General features: G+C 35.8%; 1 protein-coding gene across 2 annotated transcripts; it reads right to left on the bottom strand.

The window, feature by feature from the left end:
* Nucleotides 1–677: 677 nt before the first annotated feature.
* LOC110717412 (actin-related protein 9-like) lies at nucleotides 678–18,660 on the bottom strand. 2 transcript variants are annotated; one of them, XM_021896099.1, is made up of 20 exons: nucleotides 18,452–18,660; nucleotides 18,300–18,372; nucleotides 18,058–18,176; nucleotides 17,899–17,958; nucleotides 17,503–17,565; nucleotides 17,008–17,110; nucleotides 14,808–15,013; nucleotides 14,550–14,670; nucleotides 12,989–13,053; nucleotides 11,807–11,896; nucleotides 11,313–11,363; nucleotides 11,106–11,237; nucleotides 10,383–10,472; nucleotides 7,900–7,970; nucleotides 7,575–7,771; nucleotides 7,444–7,487; nucleotides 7,307–7,356; nucleotides 2,202–2,247; nucleotides 2,021–2,071; nucleotides 678–1,161 (listed from the first exon to the last, which is right to left on the bottom strand). In XM_021896099.1, the coding sequence occupies exons 1-20, from the start codon at nucleotides 18,452–18,454 to the stop codon at nucleotides 1,018–1,020; spliced, it is 1,779 nt and encodes a 592-aa protein (XP_021751791.1). In that variant the 5' UTR covers nucleotides 18,455–18,660; the 3' UTR covers nucleotides 678–1,017. The 2 variants fall into 2 exon arrangements, with proteins under 2 accessions (XP_021751791.1, XP_021751790.1); XM_021896098.1 differs by having other exon boundaries at nucleotides 14,808–15,025.
* Between the last annotated feature and the right edge of the window lie 1,349 nt (nucleotides 18,661–20,009).

Consider the following 20,009-nt stretch of genomic DNA (forward strand, 5'->3'; position numbering starts at 1 on the left):
AATGTGATTATTACAAAACCAAAGGACTCGAAGGAGTGTACAAAATTCATTGTTTTGCAAAGTGTGGTATCAACTTTACTTCGTTGAAGACTAACATACCCATACTTCTCCAACGCATCCTCAACACTTCATATACAGCTTTGGAATTTTTTGAAATTCAGATTAAATCAATCAAAAACTCATCCTCTTCCATGATATTATCCCCTTCTTTAAGAATTCAAATTTCAGCTTCCCCTTGGATTTCTTTGAAAACTCCAAGGAAACCATCATAAGACCCAGAAACAATACACTTAACCGGAAATAATAAAATAAGAACGCTTACCTTGATCATCTGATAATCTTACAGAACTCAAACAAAAGAGTTAAATTTGTAGAATAGAAACTATTTAGGCTATAAATTCAAATTCGGCAATGACCTCTCGTCTGTGTTTGCATAATACTCGTTTTAATCATCAGAATTCATAGTTTTAATCTTAAACTTTTTAATTTTATTTTAATGTGAATTTAGAGTTTATAAATGAAATACAGACACTGAATCTCAGTTATATCTGGAATGAAACAAAATCCATGAATTTGGTTTGCAGCAAAAAAAAAAAATCTATTCAAAGACGTTAAAAGGACTACAATTTATTGAAAGAGTCATTAAAATATTTTGGCTGACCATACGTCCATAAGTAACAATTTCTTAGATGTGTAAAAAAAAAATAAGTAACAATTTCTTAGAAGTATATACAAGTATATATTTTTTAACGTTGTCTCCAAATAGTTCTAATTCTTAGAAACACAACGTGGAGGATTCTGGCCATAATATAATCCCGATAAAGGTAATTTCATAGATAATGAAAAAAATAACCTTTTTGCAGCAAATAATACTCCATACTAATTTCCCCATTCAACAGTAAACACCAGTTTCAACCATTACAATTGCCATGTGCCAACTGATGTTTTAGAGGGCGGCTAAACAAATCCGGCCACTTAATATACTACCTCAAGTGTGTTTTCATGCAGGGAAACCACTCAGGAATTCATATAGCACATAGGCTGAGCTTGTATATAATAAGAATCCTTGTACTTTCTGTTACTCCCAATATACAAGCCCCCACGGATCCAATCTTCACGGTGAATCCATGCCTCACGGCTAAAATCAAGAATGGCGAGAATCTGTTGAGCAGAGAAAGTCATTAGGAACCACAGGTACCAGTTAAACTCCTCAGACTAATGTCCTGAAGGAGTGTGGGGGATGAATGTTCTAAGACAATATTCGCTATCACCAATGAAACTGTTGTGGAAAAGGCCCTAATGCAAAAAAGTGATCCCCCTAGGTACACAAAAATTATCAGACATGAACTTGTCATGCAGTTGGAACAAAATACTGCCTCTGGATTGTATTTTGGCTTAAATGCTTTGTTTGGATAGCAAAGAAGGAAAGGAAGGGGTGGAAAGAGGGTGAAGGGGAGAGAAGAGAAAGGGAGGGGAAAGGTGAGCTCCATTTACCCTCCAAAACTCTCCAATTTTGGAGGGATAATGCTTGTTAAAGAGAGGGAAAATAGATCCCTCTCTTTCCTTCCCCCAATCCGAGCGTCCGGTTCGGATTTGGTGAGGTCAGGCCGAGTTGGGTCAATTTTTAAAAGTTAAGTCATGCCTAGTCCACACGATTCGAAATCTAAATCGGATATTTTTCAGGTCGGTTTCAGATCGAGTCAGTTCGGGCGTGGTCTTGACACCTCTAGGTGGCATCTCCTACTTCATTGGATATTTTCCCTTATGTACTACATTTGATAACTACTAACATACTAAACTACCCATAATACCCCCCCTAAGTCTGTTCATTACATGTATTTCCATTGAGGAATATGCTTTAACTTCGATAATTAACCATGGTATGGGAGCAGACTAGAAGTGAAGCCATTAGGGTTTATTGTGATTGTGAGTGCCATTTGGCTTACTATTAATGATAATCTTCCTTTTTTACTAAAAAAAAATAAAGAAAGAAAGAAAAATTGTACAAGCCCTTACTTACCACTCCACCTTTCCATGAAACATAGGTTGGATTATTTCTGGACTGCAGAACCTACACATATATAATTTGTTAAAATTGCCTTTATCAATGACATTCATACAGAGGATTAGAGTCTTAAAGAGCCTTGGTAAATCCAGAGTAGATAATTATGGACAAAGGAGAAGTGAATATATGCACAAACCTCAACTGTGTCAATTGCTTCATTTGAAGGGATTGCATGCAAGACCCTGCAAGTAACAAAGGAGGTATGTCAAAAAAAGGAACACGTACTTCAGAAAGAATCTAGTCATGTAGTATAAAATTCCGTTTTGAATAGTGCTAAACCAATAAGCTGCAGCCTGAGTGGCAGAACAGGGATTCCCAACAGGGTTGCAACTTGCAAATTAAGAACATGTTACAATTTCTATACTTTATAAGTCTACCTTTTTTTTTTTCTTGTAACTTCTCTATCCAATTGTGGGAATAGAAACAGTAGAATATATATATATATATATAAATAAATAAATAAAAAATAAAAAAATAGAAATAAAAACCCTTTTCCCATTTTCCTGAATTTAGTCCTTTTCAAAATCACAGCGACACAGTTTGCTCACCAACAGCTCATGGTCTCCCTCCAAGCAAGAGACTTATCTCCTCCAATGATAAAAGAGAGAATCATCATACAAGAGAAAACTAAGATGATCTTTGACTTTAAAAGGACAGCATGAGAAAAGAGAGAATCATATTCCCAACAAAATAATATGGAATGGATATGAGAACCCCATACCTTGCTAAATTTGTTTAATTTGAAACTAAAATGGATTTTACTAAGTTAGGGCTTGAATCTAGGTGGGAATGGATTTAGAATCTTAGGGTGTGAAGAGGTATGAGATTGTAGGGGACTTGAACGGGAGTTAAATACTACTGATACAGGGTGTCATGACAAAAAAATTGCCCAACCAAACATTGGAAATTTTGGAATAGATTCTACTCCATTCAAATATATACCAAAAGGCCCAACCAAACACTCTATGTTCCTCATTTCTAAAGTGCTAAGTCTTCACTAATTAGCTTCCATTTACCAGAACCATTTGCTAATACACACTTCATGTCATCATGTGTACTAGGGGTGTTCAAGTATCCCGGTACCTAGTTCTTGAATCGGAACCGATTTAGACCTAGCAGGTCCAGTTCCAGACTTGGACCCGGTCCAACTGGTCTGGTCCAGTTCCAAAATTTAGGACCCCATTTGAACCGGTTCCGATTCCGACTCTGAAATTGTGGAGCCTGATTTGGTTGCTACTTTTTAGTAGAGTACAGATTTTTTAAGGCGCAAATCTAATAAAATGACAAAAATCCTTGTCTTACTCCTCTAGCCTCACTATCAATCTCTCTCTCTCTTAACCCTCAAAATCTCAAACCGTCATTATTTCTAGCTTCACCCTCAAATCGTCACTCTCTCTTCACCTAACCCCCTAACTCTTTTAACCCAACCAACTTAAGTACCCAATAAGACCACCAAATAAACCACCCCCCCCACCACCACCACCACCTCACCATCACCGAAATTGTCCCACTCACTGTCAGACCCACCCCGACCACCGTCAGAACCTCCCCTTCCAACAGCACCTTTCACCAAACCCCTCCTAACCAGCCACCTTCTAAAACACCCAAACCACCACCCAACCTCTAAAAGACTAAAACCACCAACCATCTCGGAAAGCCTACCCCCACCCACAGAAACCACCTCCCCTGTACCTAACCCACCAGAAACCACCCTGCCACCACCACCAACCCACCAAGAAACCACCACAACCACCTAATAAAAACTATTCTAAAAATCTGTCGTGCTGCGATAAATTCGCAGTTTGCGAATTTAAACCCTTTCTTCTTCCTCATTTTCTCGGCTGTTCGTGCTTTGTTCGTTTTTGCTCAGAGCTTCAAATTGCTCGTTCTCCTTCGTTTGTTGACCAAATTCGCTCAAATTTGTCTCAAATTGTTGCATTTTCATCCTAGTTTGCCGATCTATGTAAGTTTTGCTCGAACTCTTCTTGTTTTGGATGAATTTCGAGCATGATCTTTGCGGATTTCCGGAAAATCCGAAAATGTTCATGCTATTTGCTCAATTTTTGTTGAACTTCTTGCCATGAAATTGCTTGTACATGTTTGTACATTGCTTTGTGAGTAATTTGAGACTAAAATTGCATGATTAGGTGAAGAAACGAGCATTTTGCCATTGTTGAACACTCTAGGTTTGTGAGTACGATGTGACTTGTTCTTCATGATTTTGCTCACTCTCTGTGCTTAATTTGTTGCAATACTTGTCGTAAACTTGCAAGAAATTGTTGGCGGACTTAGATACTATAGAATCTTTAATTTACTATTTTTATGTGAACAATAAATAGTATGGCTCGACGTCGAGGTTATGGTTCGCGCTCCCGCTCGTCTCACCGAGAGGTCGAGCCCGTAGGAGATGGTGACGGCGCTTCCACTAGCCGAACGTGGTCTCTCCCTAAGTGGGATGAGCACACCCTAGCTTTTTAGCCGGTTTACCACATCTCCTAGCGCGTTCGGCTGGGTTTTACCAAGAAACATGTTCGTTGCCACGGCTCGAGCAACGATACCATTTTGTCTATCTACCGCCGTCATATCGTCGAGAACGAGGCGGTGAGGTTTCTTTGGGAGTCTTGTAGGTTGACTCCCCTTCTTTGGGTTGCTACGACTCTTCATCCCTTCCAAGAGAGTCGTCGCATTGTTTTAGGTGTACTGGAGTTCTCCGGGATTCCACGAACACGTTCCATTTTCCATGGGGTGAGATGACTATCACCCCTCTCGACTTCTCTGTCATTGGTAGGCTCGAGTTTCGACCGGCTCCACTCCTGCAGACAGGATGCTCACTCTGGCTTCTCCCGAGACTACAGAGTTGTTGGGTCCTGTTGCACACAGAGCCGCTGCTGAGGCTCGGAGGATGGATACGAGCATGAGGACGATCTACAGGGAACTGCTTGCAGAGGCCTTTGATGATGATGCGACCACCCTGGAACAGCGGGTTCGCATCTTTGTTCTCATTCTCCTGTTGGGGACCTTTTCTCCTAACAGGGGAAGTCCTATTTTGCTGCATTATCTTTCTGCAGTGCGCGACCTTCAGCAGGTCGGTACGTACGACTGCCAACCTTGGCTACGCTGATTTGCTTTTGAGCTGTGGTCGGCGTGTCGTCGGCGACATTGCACGACAGAGATTATCTCTGGCTTTCAATCTCACTCTAGTCTTGTGAAGTCGGCGTGAAGTCATATCACTCTCAATGTTTATCGACTCTTAGATTTTTTGACTTCTCACACATCTGGCTCTACGAGTATTTCCCTGGCTAGAGGTCTGATTTCTGCCGCTGCTGTTAGGGTTGCGATTCTTGAGGTTAGGATTTTGTTCTTTGTTTCTTACTTCTTTGGATTTTGTTCTTTGTTTCCTACTTCTTTGGATTTCTTCACACAGAGCCCCCACGCATCAGGAGTCAGGAACTCGTGACGAAATCCAATGATCATGGGAGGGTCCATTAACTTTAACATCATTCCTAAACCAATTAGGATTTATTATGAGCTTCTATAAGGTTGTTTTCAATCCTAAATCCCTTAGGATTTATTATTAGCTTTCAAAATCCTCTAGAAGGTTCTAATTTATCTTGTTTTTGAAAAAGATAAAGACTTAAGAATTTTGCATCGGATAAAACACTTGTTTTTCAATAATTTTAATTCTAATAAATTAGAATACGTACGGAAATTCGATTAACCCAATTTGATTGGAAGTCGGATTTCATACAGATTCTATCTTCTAAAACCCATCGCTGAGCGATAAAACCATCGCGTCGCGATAAGCTTGTTGCGCCGCGATGGATCCTGTTTTACTCCGAGCCAAATTCTGACTCTTTTTCTGATCTTTGACCCTCCTTTTTCCCTATAAATAGAGGTCGTTTTACCCCGTTTTTAGGCACCAACAATCAGCATCTAATTCTTATTTAATTTATTTGGTTTATTTGATTTAATCTTTCTTGAAGTTACTAACGTGTGTATTGTTTTGATAAAAAGAGGTACGAGTCATCAAAGTGAGTAGATCTACTATCCTTATTCCTCGCTTTTGATATAGAAATCATGATTAGAATATTATTTTAATTCCTAGCATCATGTTAGGATGCTTTTATGATTTCTAGTTTCATGTTAGGATGTTTATTTTGATTCAAGTATCATGTTAGGGTGTTAATTAATATTTCTAATATCATGGTGGTTTCTAGTATCATGTTTAGGTTAATGCTTTGATTGTGATTTTTATTAGTGACATGCTAGGGTTTGTTATTAATCCGTTTAATATCATGTCTAGGATCTTGCTAATCATATTTTGATATTTTTATTATGATGATGATTGTTGTGTCATTAATTATTACATTGTTTGATTATTCATAATTTATTGTTATTGCTTGATCACGACCTTTTCTGCAGGTTTAAAGGGAATTTGTACTTGAAATCACGCTTAATAAGATAATTAATAATTTAATTTAGTGTTAATATGATTTTAATTCAAGTGATCACCAATAATAAATTTATTTATGCATTAATAATCAACCAACGTAGATTAAACAGGTTTGGGGCTAACTTGTTGTATGTATGTTGATTAAAAAGCGCACATGAATATCATAAGAATTAAGTAGATGCCAATTTAGGGCGGGTTCAATCTCTTTTAGGTTGGATTCGTATCATCATCCCCGAATATCCAATTATGGTTCCGAACCACTATGGAGTTAGCGATTTCCGTGATCGTGAATGGTGTGTAACCTTCACACCCGTGAACGGTTTACAAGTTCCTAAAACTTGTTGGCAACTCTTTTATCTCTAACTCTTTTCCTTTGGACATCACCATGCTTAAAGGCATGAACACAGTGGGGCTTAAAGTTAGATGTTTGAAATATTCCCTATAGTTTTTTGTGCTTTTCCATTTAATAAGGATGTGACATTAGAAAAGAGTTTCTAAAACCGTAACAGCTCGCATGTAGCGTTCAGAATATGGCAGGAATTGAGTTCTTTTTTTAATGAAAGCAACTGAGTCATTTAACTAACAGTTAAATACCAAAGTATGTTTTATGTCATAGCGAAGTATACTGTTAAATACATTATTGAGCGATGTTATTAGGAAGGGGTCCCAAAAGGGTTTTTTATCAATAGTTTTTGCTGACAAGTTGCCCCCAAGCCAGTTCATAAAAGCTGCTGGTGAGAAATATCAGACTGATCAGCCCATACGTCAAACCATAAAGGAAAATTTACCTGTCTTCCACAGCAGCAACAAGACCATTAGTCATAGATGCACCACCGCCCTAAAAGAAACAGCACTTTAGCTCCTCCAAGCATCAAAATGCATTAAGAAAGATACTACTTATTGCTTATTTCAGTGGGAAGCTCACCAATTGTATGCTACAGAACAATTTTCTCTGAAGGTCTATTCGACCTGCCCAAAGACATCCAAAACTTTTAATTAAACATCGTATCATAGTGAAAAACATTAACATTCACTCATGGAATCTTTTAGCTTTACCGGTTGAGAGTATGCTTTTTGTGATGGCTTCAGCAAGGCCAAGGTTTTCTTCTTTCTTATGCTTGTTAGTAAAAACAGTATAACCCTCCCACATAGAAAATCCTGCATTGAAGCCAGGATACAAGTCTGACCCATCTGGTCTCCTTGGGTACTCCACATTTGAAGTATCTTCCAACATATCCTCATAATCATGGAACCTGGCAAAGTAGAATCTATACATGTTACAGCGATGAGTACATGTGAGGACAGAACTTTATCATATAGGTGCAACAAAATTAACAAGCTCCTTGTAGTCATATATAATGCTCAAAGGAGATGCTCTCACCATGTGCGGGGCGGTGGAAGATATACTTCTGGGACCAAAAGCTTGGGATAGAACAAGCCCATAGGAGGTACCTAATTCAAGAAAGTGAAAGGTTTAAGAACTCTGTACATGTTTTAATTGAAAAGTTGAGATTTAGAGACTAGGATTTTTTTGGGAGGAGGGGGAGGGGGGGAACGAAAAATTCCACAGAGGTATATTGAAGGTGATTAGATGCTATACAGAGCAGTCTACTGAAACCAATAATGTTAAAGGTCAAATTAAACACTAACAATCATACAACAGATGTTCTAGTAGTCATTTAGCTACAGTTTTAACACAAGAGTGAAGATAAGATTAAAATATTCAGATATGTGAAAAATTTTCTAAGATGGTTAGATAACCAACGAGAAATACAGAGGCTTCAGAAATCAAGAGTGGTGAATGTCAGGATAAAACGCTATAGCAAAAAAGCTATAAACGAATAGTTAACACATATTAACATGCACATGTGTGTTTAATGGAAATATTCCAATACCAATGTAAAAGCTAGAGGTAGTATTTTTTTTTAAAAAAAAAAAAAATAAGAACACACCTAGAGGCCAAGAGCATTACGATAGACACTATCATCAATATCATGAGGCTTTCGTTCAATTTTCATAAAAACTCAAAATCATTACCTAAATTTAATATCACCTGTCAAACAAGGTCCTAAAGGCATTAATACATTGGTAATTTGGTAAAATGCATGTCTAGTAGTTTAATGGCTACCACAAAACAAAGACTTGACATACTTTTAGTCAATTGCCACTAATGTGTTTTGTATAGAAATTTATTTTGACAATTTTTAACAATGTATTAAAAAGGGGGAAAAAAAAAGAAAAAAGAAAAAAAGAAAGAGAGACTCATTATGGGACTAATTTCATATTCATTTGCACCTCTATACAGCTCTCTTATCCTCTCATTAGCTTATTGATTAAACCGCCAAAAACCCTCAACAAATCCTAGAAATTTACAAATGGATATGGAGGAAAGGTAAGGAGAGTTGAAAACATACTTCTTATCTCTCTTTCTTGCAACTTACCTTCTTTACTAAGCAACTAAATTGTACTACCAACAACTAACAAATAAATTTATCACCATTACACAGATTAGGGATGTAAGGGATTGAATTTGAACTCAACCTCAACCATTTTATGAAATTTGATGAACTTTTGACAAGGTAATAGTATTAGTCTTTGGTAAAGTCCTTAATTAATTAGTTAATCGATCTTTTCAAAGTTCCCAAGTGATTAAAAAATTGACTATGATGATCTTATCTCCTTTGCTTGTCACTAAAATTGTACACTTCCTCCGTTATTTGTTTTTTTATAAATGCAACAAAGTTGCAAATTAATTGCAACCTTAGTAAAAATGGCTATGAGCTCTCTCTTTTCTACACGAGCTACAAAATATGCATTCCCCCACAGGTAGCAATCGTAAAAAATGACTGATAATATTATCTCCTCAGCTTGTCACTAAAATTGTACAATAAGGTATATATATATATATATATATATATATATATATATATATATTTAAATGCAATGAAGTTGCAAATTAATTGCAGCATAAGTAAATGTGGCTATGAGCTCTCTCTTTTCTACACACGCTCTAAAAATATGCATTCCCGCACATGGAAGCAAAAATAAGAAAATAAAAATTGCAGAACATGGAAAGATTATTATGGACTCATAGTAAATGAAGTTGTCGCCATGACTTTTCATCAAGGAACCCAAACTATAAGGGAAAGTGGGAAACCGTGGAGACTTGAAACCTATGTTACATTGACACGGGTACGGGTATCCGATATTGGTACGGATCTGAGTGTCCGATACGTCATTTTCAAAAATTAAGGACACAGGGACACCGTCTTAACTTTGGACTCGGGTACGAATACGGCAATAAAAGAAAAAAAAAAAGGATAACCTTGGCAAGTCCCCATAAAAAAGTTAACAATTTTTATTTTAAATTAGACTGTATAATGTACTCTGTAGTACTACTACAGTACCACTACTTTTTTTTAACGAAAAGTAGTACTACTACTAGTCTACTACCTAAGTACCAAATAGTCTAATACTGCCAAAACTCTTATTGATACTGCCAAATTTTAAAAGCATACGTTGAAATTTTTGTAAAAAGAGAGAGCGGAGCGTGGGTCCAATAAAAGACTCCACCATTCATTTTTTTATTTCTCTCTCCTCTCTCCTCTGTTGAATCTGTTGAGTGTTCGCCGTTTTTGAAGCTCCAAGCTCCACCTTCAACCTCTTCTCTGCCATTTTGAAGCTCCAAGACAACTATGCCATACCCGAGAGCCAAGTGGCGTGTCCGGAACGGATTTCATACCCGGATCCATGTCGGGTCGTACCGACCCGGGTATGACGGCAAATTTGCCGTGTCCGAGTAACATAGCTTGAAACACAGGTTATCTATTAGGATGCAATAAAGCTATCATTGGAAAAACTTACATTAAGAGCTGTTAGCCTTGTCTTATGAGCTCCAACTGAAGTGCCATCCTCATACGAGTGAACTACCACAACAGCATCAGTGTCACCCTCCTGTATACGTAATTAAATTTAATTTAATGACCTGTCATGTTCACTCCAAGAATACAAATCTAAAGATGTTTATTATTTTAAACTCTCTAAGCCCAGAACACGTTAAAAGCAGGCTCCCCAGAATGTACAGGAAACAAGAGTTGTACATAGAGAAGGGGATACCTTTCTATACCAATCAAGAGCTACAGCAAATAGATTCCAGAAGTATATATGAAGCAGTAGGGAAATCAACAAGCTAACTGTATACCAATCAAGAGCTACAGCAAATAGAATCCAGAAGTATATATGAAGCAGTAGGGAAAATCAACAAGCTAGCTGAATTTCTAGAAAACTAGCTACTACACTAGTTGCATCATCATGAGAAACACCCACCTAAGAAGGCTAATGATTCATCCAAATCACCTCACCCACTATTAGTTTAATTTAGAAGAATCTAACATTTTGGTTATTATTTCAAAGCAACATTTTAAATGAAGAAGTAGCATGCACCAAAATAAATGTCAAGTTTTTTTTTACATAACTTCTTCTCTTCTTATGTACCAAAGAGAAATTTATAACCAACATACTCAATATACATTAAATCATATTCATTTAACTAGACAAGCAAGAAAAATCTCATTTTTGAAGAATCACCTTAATCTGACAGTAGGACTCTTTTAGTCGATTAAGCATTAACAGGTCAATAGGTTTTGCCACTGCATCAGTTCGAATTGGTGGCCAAGTTTGGTGATGACGTTGAGTCCACAGCAGGCATCTTGATATATCCTGAACAAAACACAAAATTCTTAGCTGCTTAAATCAACAATACAGATGTATTTGTATAAAGGAATTGCACCACACCTCTCCTCCAAAAGATAACGTAATTCCTGTTGCGGGTAGTGCAACTCCATCCTGGTGATTCAAGGCACGTGAATAGTTGATTTGGATCGCAATATAAAGAAATGCATTTCAAGTATACACCTCTTACAGTGCAATAAGAAATATCATTAGAATTAATCCATCTTTAAAGCCTCCGGTACTTCAGTAAATACAATATCTACAATTAAACTCAAAGCCTTGATGACCTACAATTGGAGCAGGTGATGAAGAGCAATAATTTGAACTAAATCTTTATTTACACAGTTTCCTGCAACAAATATTCACTCACATATTGATTAAGCCCAATCATTGCACTACATTCCTCTACTGACCATTTTTAGATGACAGTAAAATGTTGCATTATGTTTTCACTAAAAGAAGCGTCTTGGAATGAGACAATTACCAGTGGTGAGTCTGGTGACACACACACACAGAGAGAGAGAGAGAGAGAGAGAGAGAGAGGGCGTGAGGCATACCTCAACACAAATGACTGAAGTGACTTGGGCACCAATATTCACAACACATGCTGTTGATAACCCATTCCCAAAGACAGTAGCAAGAGCTTCCTGAAGAATCGTTACAGACGCTTACTATTTGCCAATCACCAATAATTATTAATCAGACAAAACCAACAATTAACATCAGAATTAAGATATAAGTAACATGGGCCATGATATACTTCCACATACAAGCAAAAAGCCACAAGTATATGTGTTTAGAAAAGGACCATGTATGAGCACAAAAATAAGCGGTGGAAAAATTTGTTCACTGCAAAGAATATTATACAGACAATTAGCAAGGTTAAAAAAAAAAAAAAAAAAAAAAAAAAAAAAAAAAAAAAAAAAAAACAAGAAATATAGAGGATAAAGGTTTAGGGGACTTCTTGACAGCAAGCAAGTTAATATTAGGAGTGACCTCAAAATCTAGTTGTTTGGTTAAGTAGTCACCTATATCTTCAAGTACAAACTGACGGCAATACCAACATGTATTCAAAAATCGCTTCTAAATTCACTACAACATACAGGATGGCTTCAGAAGTTTTAACAATATCATTTCTAAGGGTAATGGATATTTGAGTTGATTGTTTGCTTCTACTCATGGTGTAAAACTACGGCATCATCATTTAGATCCGGCCATATTGTAAAGGATCTTCAATAGAACGAACCAAAATTGTCCAGTTAAATATAGGGTGTTATATTTTCAAACCACTCCTGTGATTGTGACCAAAACCATATTTTCAAACCATGCTTCCATTACTAATGCAAGTGAAGAAAAACGAAAGTTTTGGTTTAAATCTCACTGTGTTCCATTTCAAAGATTGTATTTTCATTCAATAAGGGTATTTTAATTTCCGATACAGAATGGCAGCAAAGCCTCTACTCTCCGTTATGCGTGAGCTTACCAAATCCCTAGACTCTAGCTTAGCTCACAACAAGATTAAGGGTGTGGTTCAAAAGGACAAAAAAATCCTCATTGGTTCACTACAAATATCTACAAGAATATACCTAGGGCTGAACAAAAATAATGGCACGTGAGCATATACAAAGCTTAAGGTTTATACAATGCTAGATTTTTGAAAGAGCTATATTAAGGATCACGCATGGCAAATTTGCAACATCATAAAAATGAAAAACACCAAAGTTTGTGCATTTTCTAACCTGGTGAATAACTGCTACACCAAAGCGCAGATCTCCCAATACTATGGACAGCAACTCTTTAATTTCTGCTCAGGAAAACAATAGCAATGAAGTATGTCATCAGGTCCAAGATGCCCTGAAGGTCAACAATGATTCTAGATTTTAAAAAACATTCCTGGAATCTCATAGATATAATGTAGCAGCAAAACTTCATGATAACGAGGAGATGAGAATGAGAGTATGAGACCCCAGATATCTTAAGTCTGAGCTTGGCATCGTAATCCGTCTATTTCATGTAATTGATCATCAAAGCAATAAAAATGACAAAATAGTCATCATGGACCTAAAGCAGGATATACATGGGTGAATTGGTGTTAGGCTCACTAAGGTTAACATGACACCAACCCAGCACATCAAAGGATCTAACTTCCAGTATGATATTTAGTCAATAAATCACAAAGAACATCCACGGCGTTTCAGCAGCTTATATACTCTAAAAGTAAAGCACTAGTTAAGGCCACATATCTCAGCCTTAATTTCAGGAAATTTAGTTAATACCTTCTGAACCTAGTGACAAGGACTCATGTATAGCCAGAGATGCAGAAATGGAAATGAAGCGAAAATCCTGCTACATGCATCAGAAACAAATGCAGTCCATCGGTTTATCATGACAAGTACAAAACAAAGGGTTTCCCTCTTGTAAACATGTTATTATCTAAAAATCCAGCAATACTAATTTGCTTGTCTCCTTTGTGCTAACAAGGTCAACAAGAGAAGAATAAGAAGATTCTGTGGGTTTCTTTTTCTGATTCTGCTTTAAAGTAACTCAAACAAGGTCAACTGAAGAAAAATAAGAAATTTCCAAGAAGATATTTTTTTTTTGTTGTTGATATAAGCCAAGGCCACAACAAGCCATGATCTATGCTCTACTCAGACACGGATACAAGTGTCGAGAATGGGTACATATCCCAAGGATCAGACACGTCAAGGTTGGAAATTTCAGACACGGGGGGGCACTATTCTAAGATAGGACATGGGTGCGAGGACATGGCATAAATGGAATATACATACAGCCATTTAAGGATGACTTGATAGCTAATTCTTGTTAAAAATGTTTCTGGAAGCCTCTGCATGAGCACATATGGCACATAGTCTTTTACTCTTCTTTTACATCCTATTATTTCTACACCTTTTTCTATGGTTGTGTGGTTCAAGATGATTTAAGTGACTGATTCTATAACTTGTTCAAGTGTCAAGTGTCCAACACGGGTATGGAAAATTAGATGAAGAGTTAAATTAAAATAGCTATAATCTATATGACGTTGATATCTGAGACAGCACTCTTTGATCTTTTTTCAGTCCTGATTTCAGCCATCATACAGCAGTGAGACCATGCAACATTTAGCATAGCATGCAAATGCTGAATTAGGGAGGAGTACTCATTGTTTACCAAGTAAAAGGGCAAGAGCCACATGTTTCAAAGAAAACAAAATAACAGAAAGCCCAAATTGTGACATATTAACTCCCATGAAAAGAACATTGATCGATAAAAGAAAAACAGAAAGAACTATATAACTTGTACCGCAATTATCAAAAGTTTCTGGCACAACAAGAACAGCAGAATACGTAGTTCTTTGATTTAAGGGAATATGCAGTTTCTCAGTCAAGATCCACTCCCAAATAGCACGAAGGTCTTCTAGTACCTGCAGACAGTGGTAAGAACAAACAGAATCTGCTTAGTAAGGGTACATATCCCAAGGATGATTATCCCAAGGATGATGTGGAAACAGAAGGGAAAAAAAAAATGCTAACATTATTTAAGCTTAGAAGGAGAGCCTACCTGCTGTGCAGGATAATATGGAGAAACATTAAAATGACCTCGGCGGATAGGCCTCCTCAAGCAAAATGGCTCACATGGTGAAATTCTTAGTGCTTCTTCACCACATATGAACTCCCTGTATTTTCGTTCACTAACAACAGCAGTCTCCTTATGTTCATTGTTAAGATCTGACAAATGATGAATGACATCATTGTTTGTTGAAGTTTCTGCATGTATCACTGAAGTGTAAGCCAGGAGGCAAAAAAAGTAGTAAGCAAGGACATCCCACATAATTTTGCATGCTTGAGGAAAATATATGGATATGCTTTAATGCACAGTCAAAGTTCTTGAAGTCAGTATATGATAACTCCAAGATAGTGATGAGTATGAAGCCAAGGGTGGTTGTAGTTAGGGATGGCAAGTCAATCCGAATTTGATCCAAGTCCGACCCGATCCAAAAAAGTCCAATCCAAATCCGAGAAATAAACGAGTCCGAATGTAGAAGTCCGGGACTTGGATCCTGCTAGAGGTCCGGCGAACCCAACCCGAGTCCGAGTTAGACCCTATATGTATATCTTTATCTATAAAAGAGCCAAACCCTTTGTATACTACTTCACGCCATTTAATTCTTGTTTGGTGATACTATGACCTTTATCCTCCTTTCATCTATAGTACTCCATCTCCTTCTCTCCTTCTCTTTCTCTCTCTAGTAGAATATATCCTAAAACTACCTCTTCTCTAAAACCTCCTCCATTTTTACCCTTCTAATGTTTATATCTCATCAGTTAACCTCTCTCCTCTTCTATCAATTTAAAGAACCCAAATTGGTTCTCATGTGTAGCTATGTGTATTGGGTTCAAATATGCATCTCTCTTCCGATTATTCTAATCAATTTGTAGATCTAGTTTTGTAGCTTGTCAATAAGCAAAAATGTTGACGAAAACATTGGTACTATGCCAATGAATTTGAAGACGTCGACCTTTTTAGTTATATAAAATTAAATCAACATATACGATGTAATGATGTAGAAATTTCGATTGCAATTATATACGATGTAGAAATTTCTTTTACAAACAGTTCGGATCGGGGTCGGAGTTGGAGGTTGCGGAGTCAGACTTTAAGTATTCGGATTCGAATTTTGGGTTCGATTGTGTGGCAGGTTGGAGTTGACATAATCTGACCCATTGCCATTCGTAGTTGTAATTGTTATGTTTAGAAGTTTGCGTACTTGTAAAGGTTTTTTTTTAGGCTTAGGTTATGTTCTCTTCACCTTACTTATGCTAAACTAAAATTGTTTTTAATTGAACTGAATTGAAATTAATTTTACTGAATATAAATTATTTTTCCTCAATTGAAATTATTTGCCGACCCCACTTATGGGATTAAGGCTTTGATTGATTGATTGATTGAATTGAAATTATTTATAATAAATTAAAACTATTTTTACTGATCAATGCTTATTTTTACTAATACTCTATTATATTTGTTCTTAAAAATACTGATTTTAACTAATTAAAAATTATTTTTACTGAAGTGAACTTATGTTTACTAAACTGAACTTATTTTTACCGAAGTGAAGTTAAAGTGAAACACCTTAAGATATTTTAATAATGCGATTTTATTTTGATGATTATTTTTAAGATATTTTTTTTGTTAGTTGTTATAAGTTTTATGTTGTTACTAAAGATATAGATTTAATTAGGGTAGAATAAAGTTTAAGTTACGAATTTTAGATTTTATTAGCTTATATACAGGCAACGTTAATATGCAATTTATTCATTGCTAATTAATCCCTCCGTTTCTAAATAATTGACACGTTTGACTTTTTTCATTATTCGTATACTTAATTTGACCATCTTTTTTTAAAAATGTATTTAAAAAAAAAAAAAAATTTTATCATGAAATATATTATTAAATATATTACAAGTATTTAATCATTTGAATCTAAGGTCTAACTTCTGCATTGACATGTGTGTCAAGTTTGACTATGTCAATTATTTAGGAATAGAGGGATTAATAAAATTTGGTTTATTAGGAATTATTGTCTAGTCGAGAAAGACGAGTAATTAAGCTAAGAAAGCAAATCCTAGTTGAGAATTAATCTGGGAAAGACTAATAGTCTCCATATCAAGATTTACCTTCTTGCTTAAGGAAAACACATCAGACAACGAAGCCCAACAACAAAAGAAAGAGGACCAAATGAAAAGAATGAGAACATTACCTGATGCAGGAAAAAAATCAGGTTTCTTCTCAAAAACATCCGTCCAAGTGAATCCTGGATCTTTTTTGCAAGTTGTGAGGTTAGATCCATCAAGGCGTGACATCTGCCAAGCAAATATGCACAAAATTTGGAAGGGTAAACAATAAGTAAGGTTTACATGGAACTGTTGTAATTATGAGGCACATGAAACGACAATATCATTTATTAGAAAAAAAAAACATGATCTCCTTTCCAAATCACATAACAAAAGAAATCCTTACATCATTTGCACACTTCATAAACATGTGTGTTAAACATAGAATCAAAACATAAAAATTCAAAAAAGTATAAGCTAGTTGTGTTCATTAAAACACTAACTGTATAACAGGCTCTGCAATTAGTAAAAGTTTACACTTAACACCTCATGTGCCTCATCGACAACAACAAATCATAAAAGCATAGGAATCCTTCGCAAATATAAAAATTGATTCTAATAAACATGAAATAGCAACACACCTTCCTGGAATATGAATTGGAAACTTCTTCATTCAAAGAAGGGATCTTGAGAAAGGAAGCAATCTGTAAAGAATAAATCAAAAGCGTTTAATAAAACCAAGCAGAATGCTCACACATCCCTTTTGATAATTAAAACCTAACCCTTGAGGTGAGGGAGATAACCGCAAGCACCAAAAGGCAGAAGTGGGGATAGAAAATTTTGTCAGAACATTGTCATGAAATATACAGACATAATAATTCATGCTTTATTGAGGTTGTCATCACTCGTTCTGAATCCTAAGCCATAATTTTCATGATTAAGTCTATTTCTATTTCTTAAGGCTAAGAAAACTCACATTTGAACACAACAAATCTTTAAAATGATTAATTTAGTAGAAAGAAAGCAATTTCACTCACAGTGTCGTAAGCTCTCTCACGCTCGACATGTTGTGCCGTAGTAACCTGAGAATTTAACGCCTGAAAATCAACACCATAAGTCCATAACATACCAACATAGTTCATAGAAATATCTCAAAAAAATAATATTGATAGTATAAATATGTGGATACAACAGACCTGATCTACGACATTTTTTCTAGGATGTAAATTAGCACCAGTGGTTCGACGAGCAATGCAATGAGGGATGACTAATGGAGCATCCTGAGTACCAAGGCCTATTTTTATATTGGCAGAACCTAATAAAAACACAATGTAATTCCTAATTTCAGCAAATTCAAGTGCAAATTCCTAACCAAAACAAAACAAAACCAAATTGTATAAAGTTGATGGAGAAATTAGGGTTTTGTAAGAGAAAAAACCTGGGTTTATGATGACTAAATTAGCACCTCGCTCAGCAACGAATTGAGAAGGAACAACCGTTTTTAAATAATCCTGCAAAAAAGAAATTTAGAATTGGAGGCAATTTGAAATGTTGATGTCGCTGAGACAGATAGAGAGAACCAAGCTTTACCATGTTGACGGATAGTGGAGAATTTCAGAATTCCAGTGTTGTTTTGCATTAATAGTAGTAGATGACACGCCTCGCTTCAACAGCAGTTTCCCGATCAAGAAAACCACCGATGTTCGGTGTTACGTATTTATTTTGTATGTTTTTTTTTTCTTTTTAGGAATAGTGAGCAAGTATTATCGCAAATCAAGATCCACCCGATAATGCTTTGGGGAAAAGTTCATACTAAATAAGGTCGTGTTCACCTCACTTTGAAAAATAATATTCAGTAAAAATAATTTCAGTTCAATAATAATAAGTTTAAAAATTAGTAACTTTAAAGAAAAAATATAATAAAAATCAGTAAAAATAATTTTAGTTCAGTAAAAACAATTTCAATTCACCAAAAATAAGGTGAAGTGAACGGGACTTAATTCAGAATTACCTTTAGTTTTCCATCTATAAACGAGATGGGTTATGGTATTGTCTGCTCTCTTTACGTGAGATAAATAAATAAAATCAAAGAAACTTGATAACCATCTAATATCATTAAATTAAAGACTAGAAATGCTTGAGCTGGACCAGTACTAGCACTGTTGACAATTTGAATAATAACAAGGGCATCACTGTCCACCCATACATTTGCATAACCAAAGCGCTGTATCACCTGAAGTTCACATCGTAATAAGATATCAGTCTCAGCTAGTGTAGGATCCCACATGCCCTTCACCTTTTTGAGAGCAGCAAGCAAAATTTCCGCTTCATAATCACGATCAACAATCCTCAAGCCAACAAAACCTTCACTAGCTATATGAGCATCAATTTTAAGTTTGACAACACCATTAGGTGGCACCACCCACCTAGCAGAGGAATGGTTATGGGCAACACAAGGAGATGTACAATGTACACTCATGGAGTATGATTGTATGTTAAGGGAAGTTAGAGCACCCTTAAGGTTGAACAATTAAATGGTTCACAATGAGTGAACAATAAAATGGTTGGCTTAATGGCAAACTCTAAGTTTGTTCATCTTGAGTGGTTGCAAGTTCGATTGTTGCTGCAATCAGTCAGAGGAACAAATTCGTTGTGGGCCCCACCCAATTTTTCCACTCAACTAAAAGCAAAACGACGTCGTTTCAAGGGAGCGCGCCATTTGGCCCAGCCGCTGCTTGACACGTGTTGTCAATTTTAAATATATCCGTTGTAATTTCACAACGGATATATTTTACAAAATACAAATCCAAAAAAAAAAAAATTACCAACGGCTTTCTTTTTTTCCCCTCTATAAATAGACACCCATATTGATATACTTTCTTCAACTTTAAAAATCCATTTTCTTTTCTACTATATTTTTCTCTTCAAAAATCCCCTCACTAATTACCAATATTATTATTATTTTTACCAATATTAATATTATTATTGTTATTATTATTTTTATTTATTATCATTAATATTATTATTATCGTTACTATTATTATTATTATCGTTATTATTATTATTATTATTATTATTATTATTATTGTTATTATCGTTATTATTATTATTATTATTATCATTATTATTATTATTATTATTTTATTTT

Source organism: Chenopodium quinoa, unplaced genomic scaffold (genome assembly GCF_001683475.1).
Source record: "Chenopodium quinoa cultivar QQ74 unplaced genomic scaffold, ASM168347v1, whole genome shotgun sequence".
Classification (NCBI taxonomy): domain Eukaryota; kingdom Viridiplantae; phylum Streptophyta; class Magnoliopsida; order Caryophyllales; family Amaranthaceae; genus Chenopodium; species Chenopodium quinoa.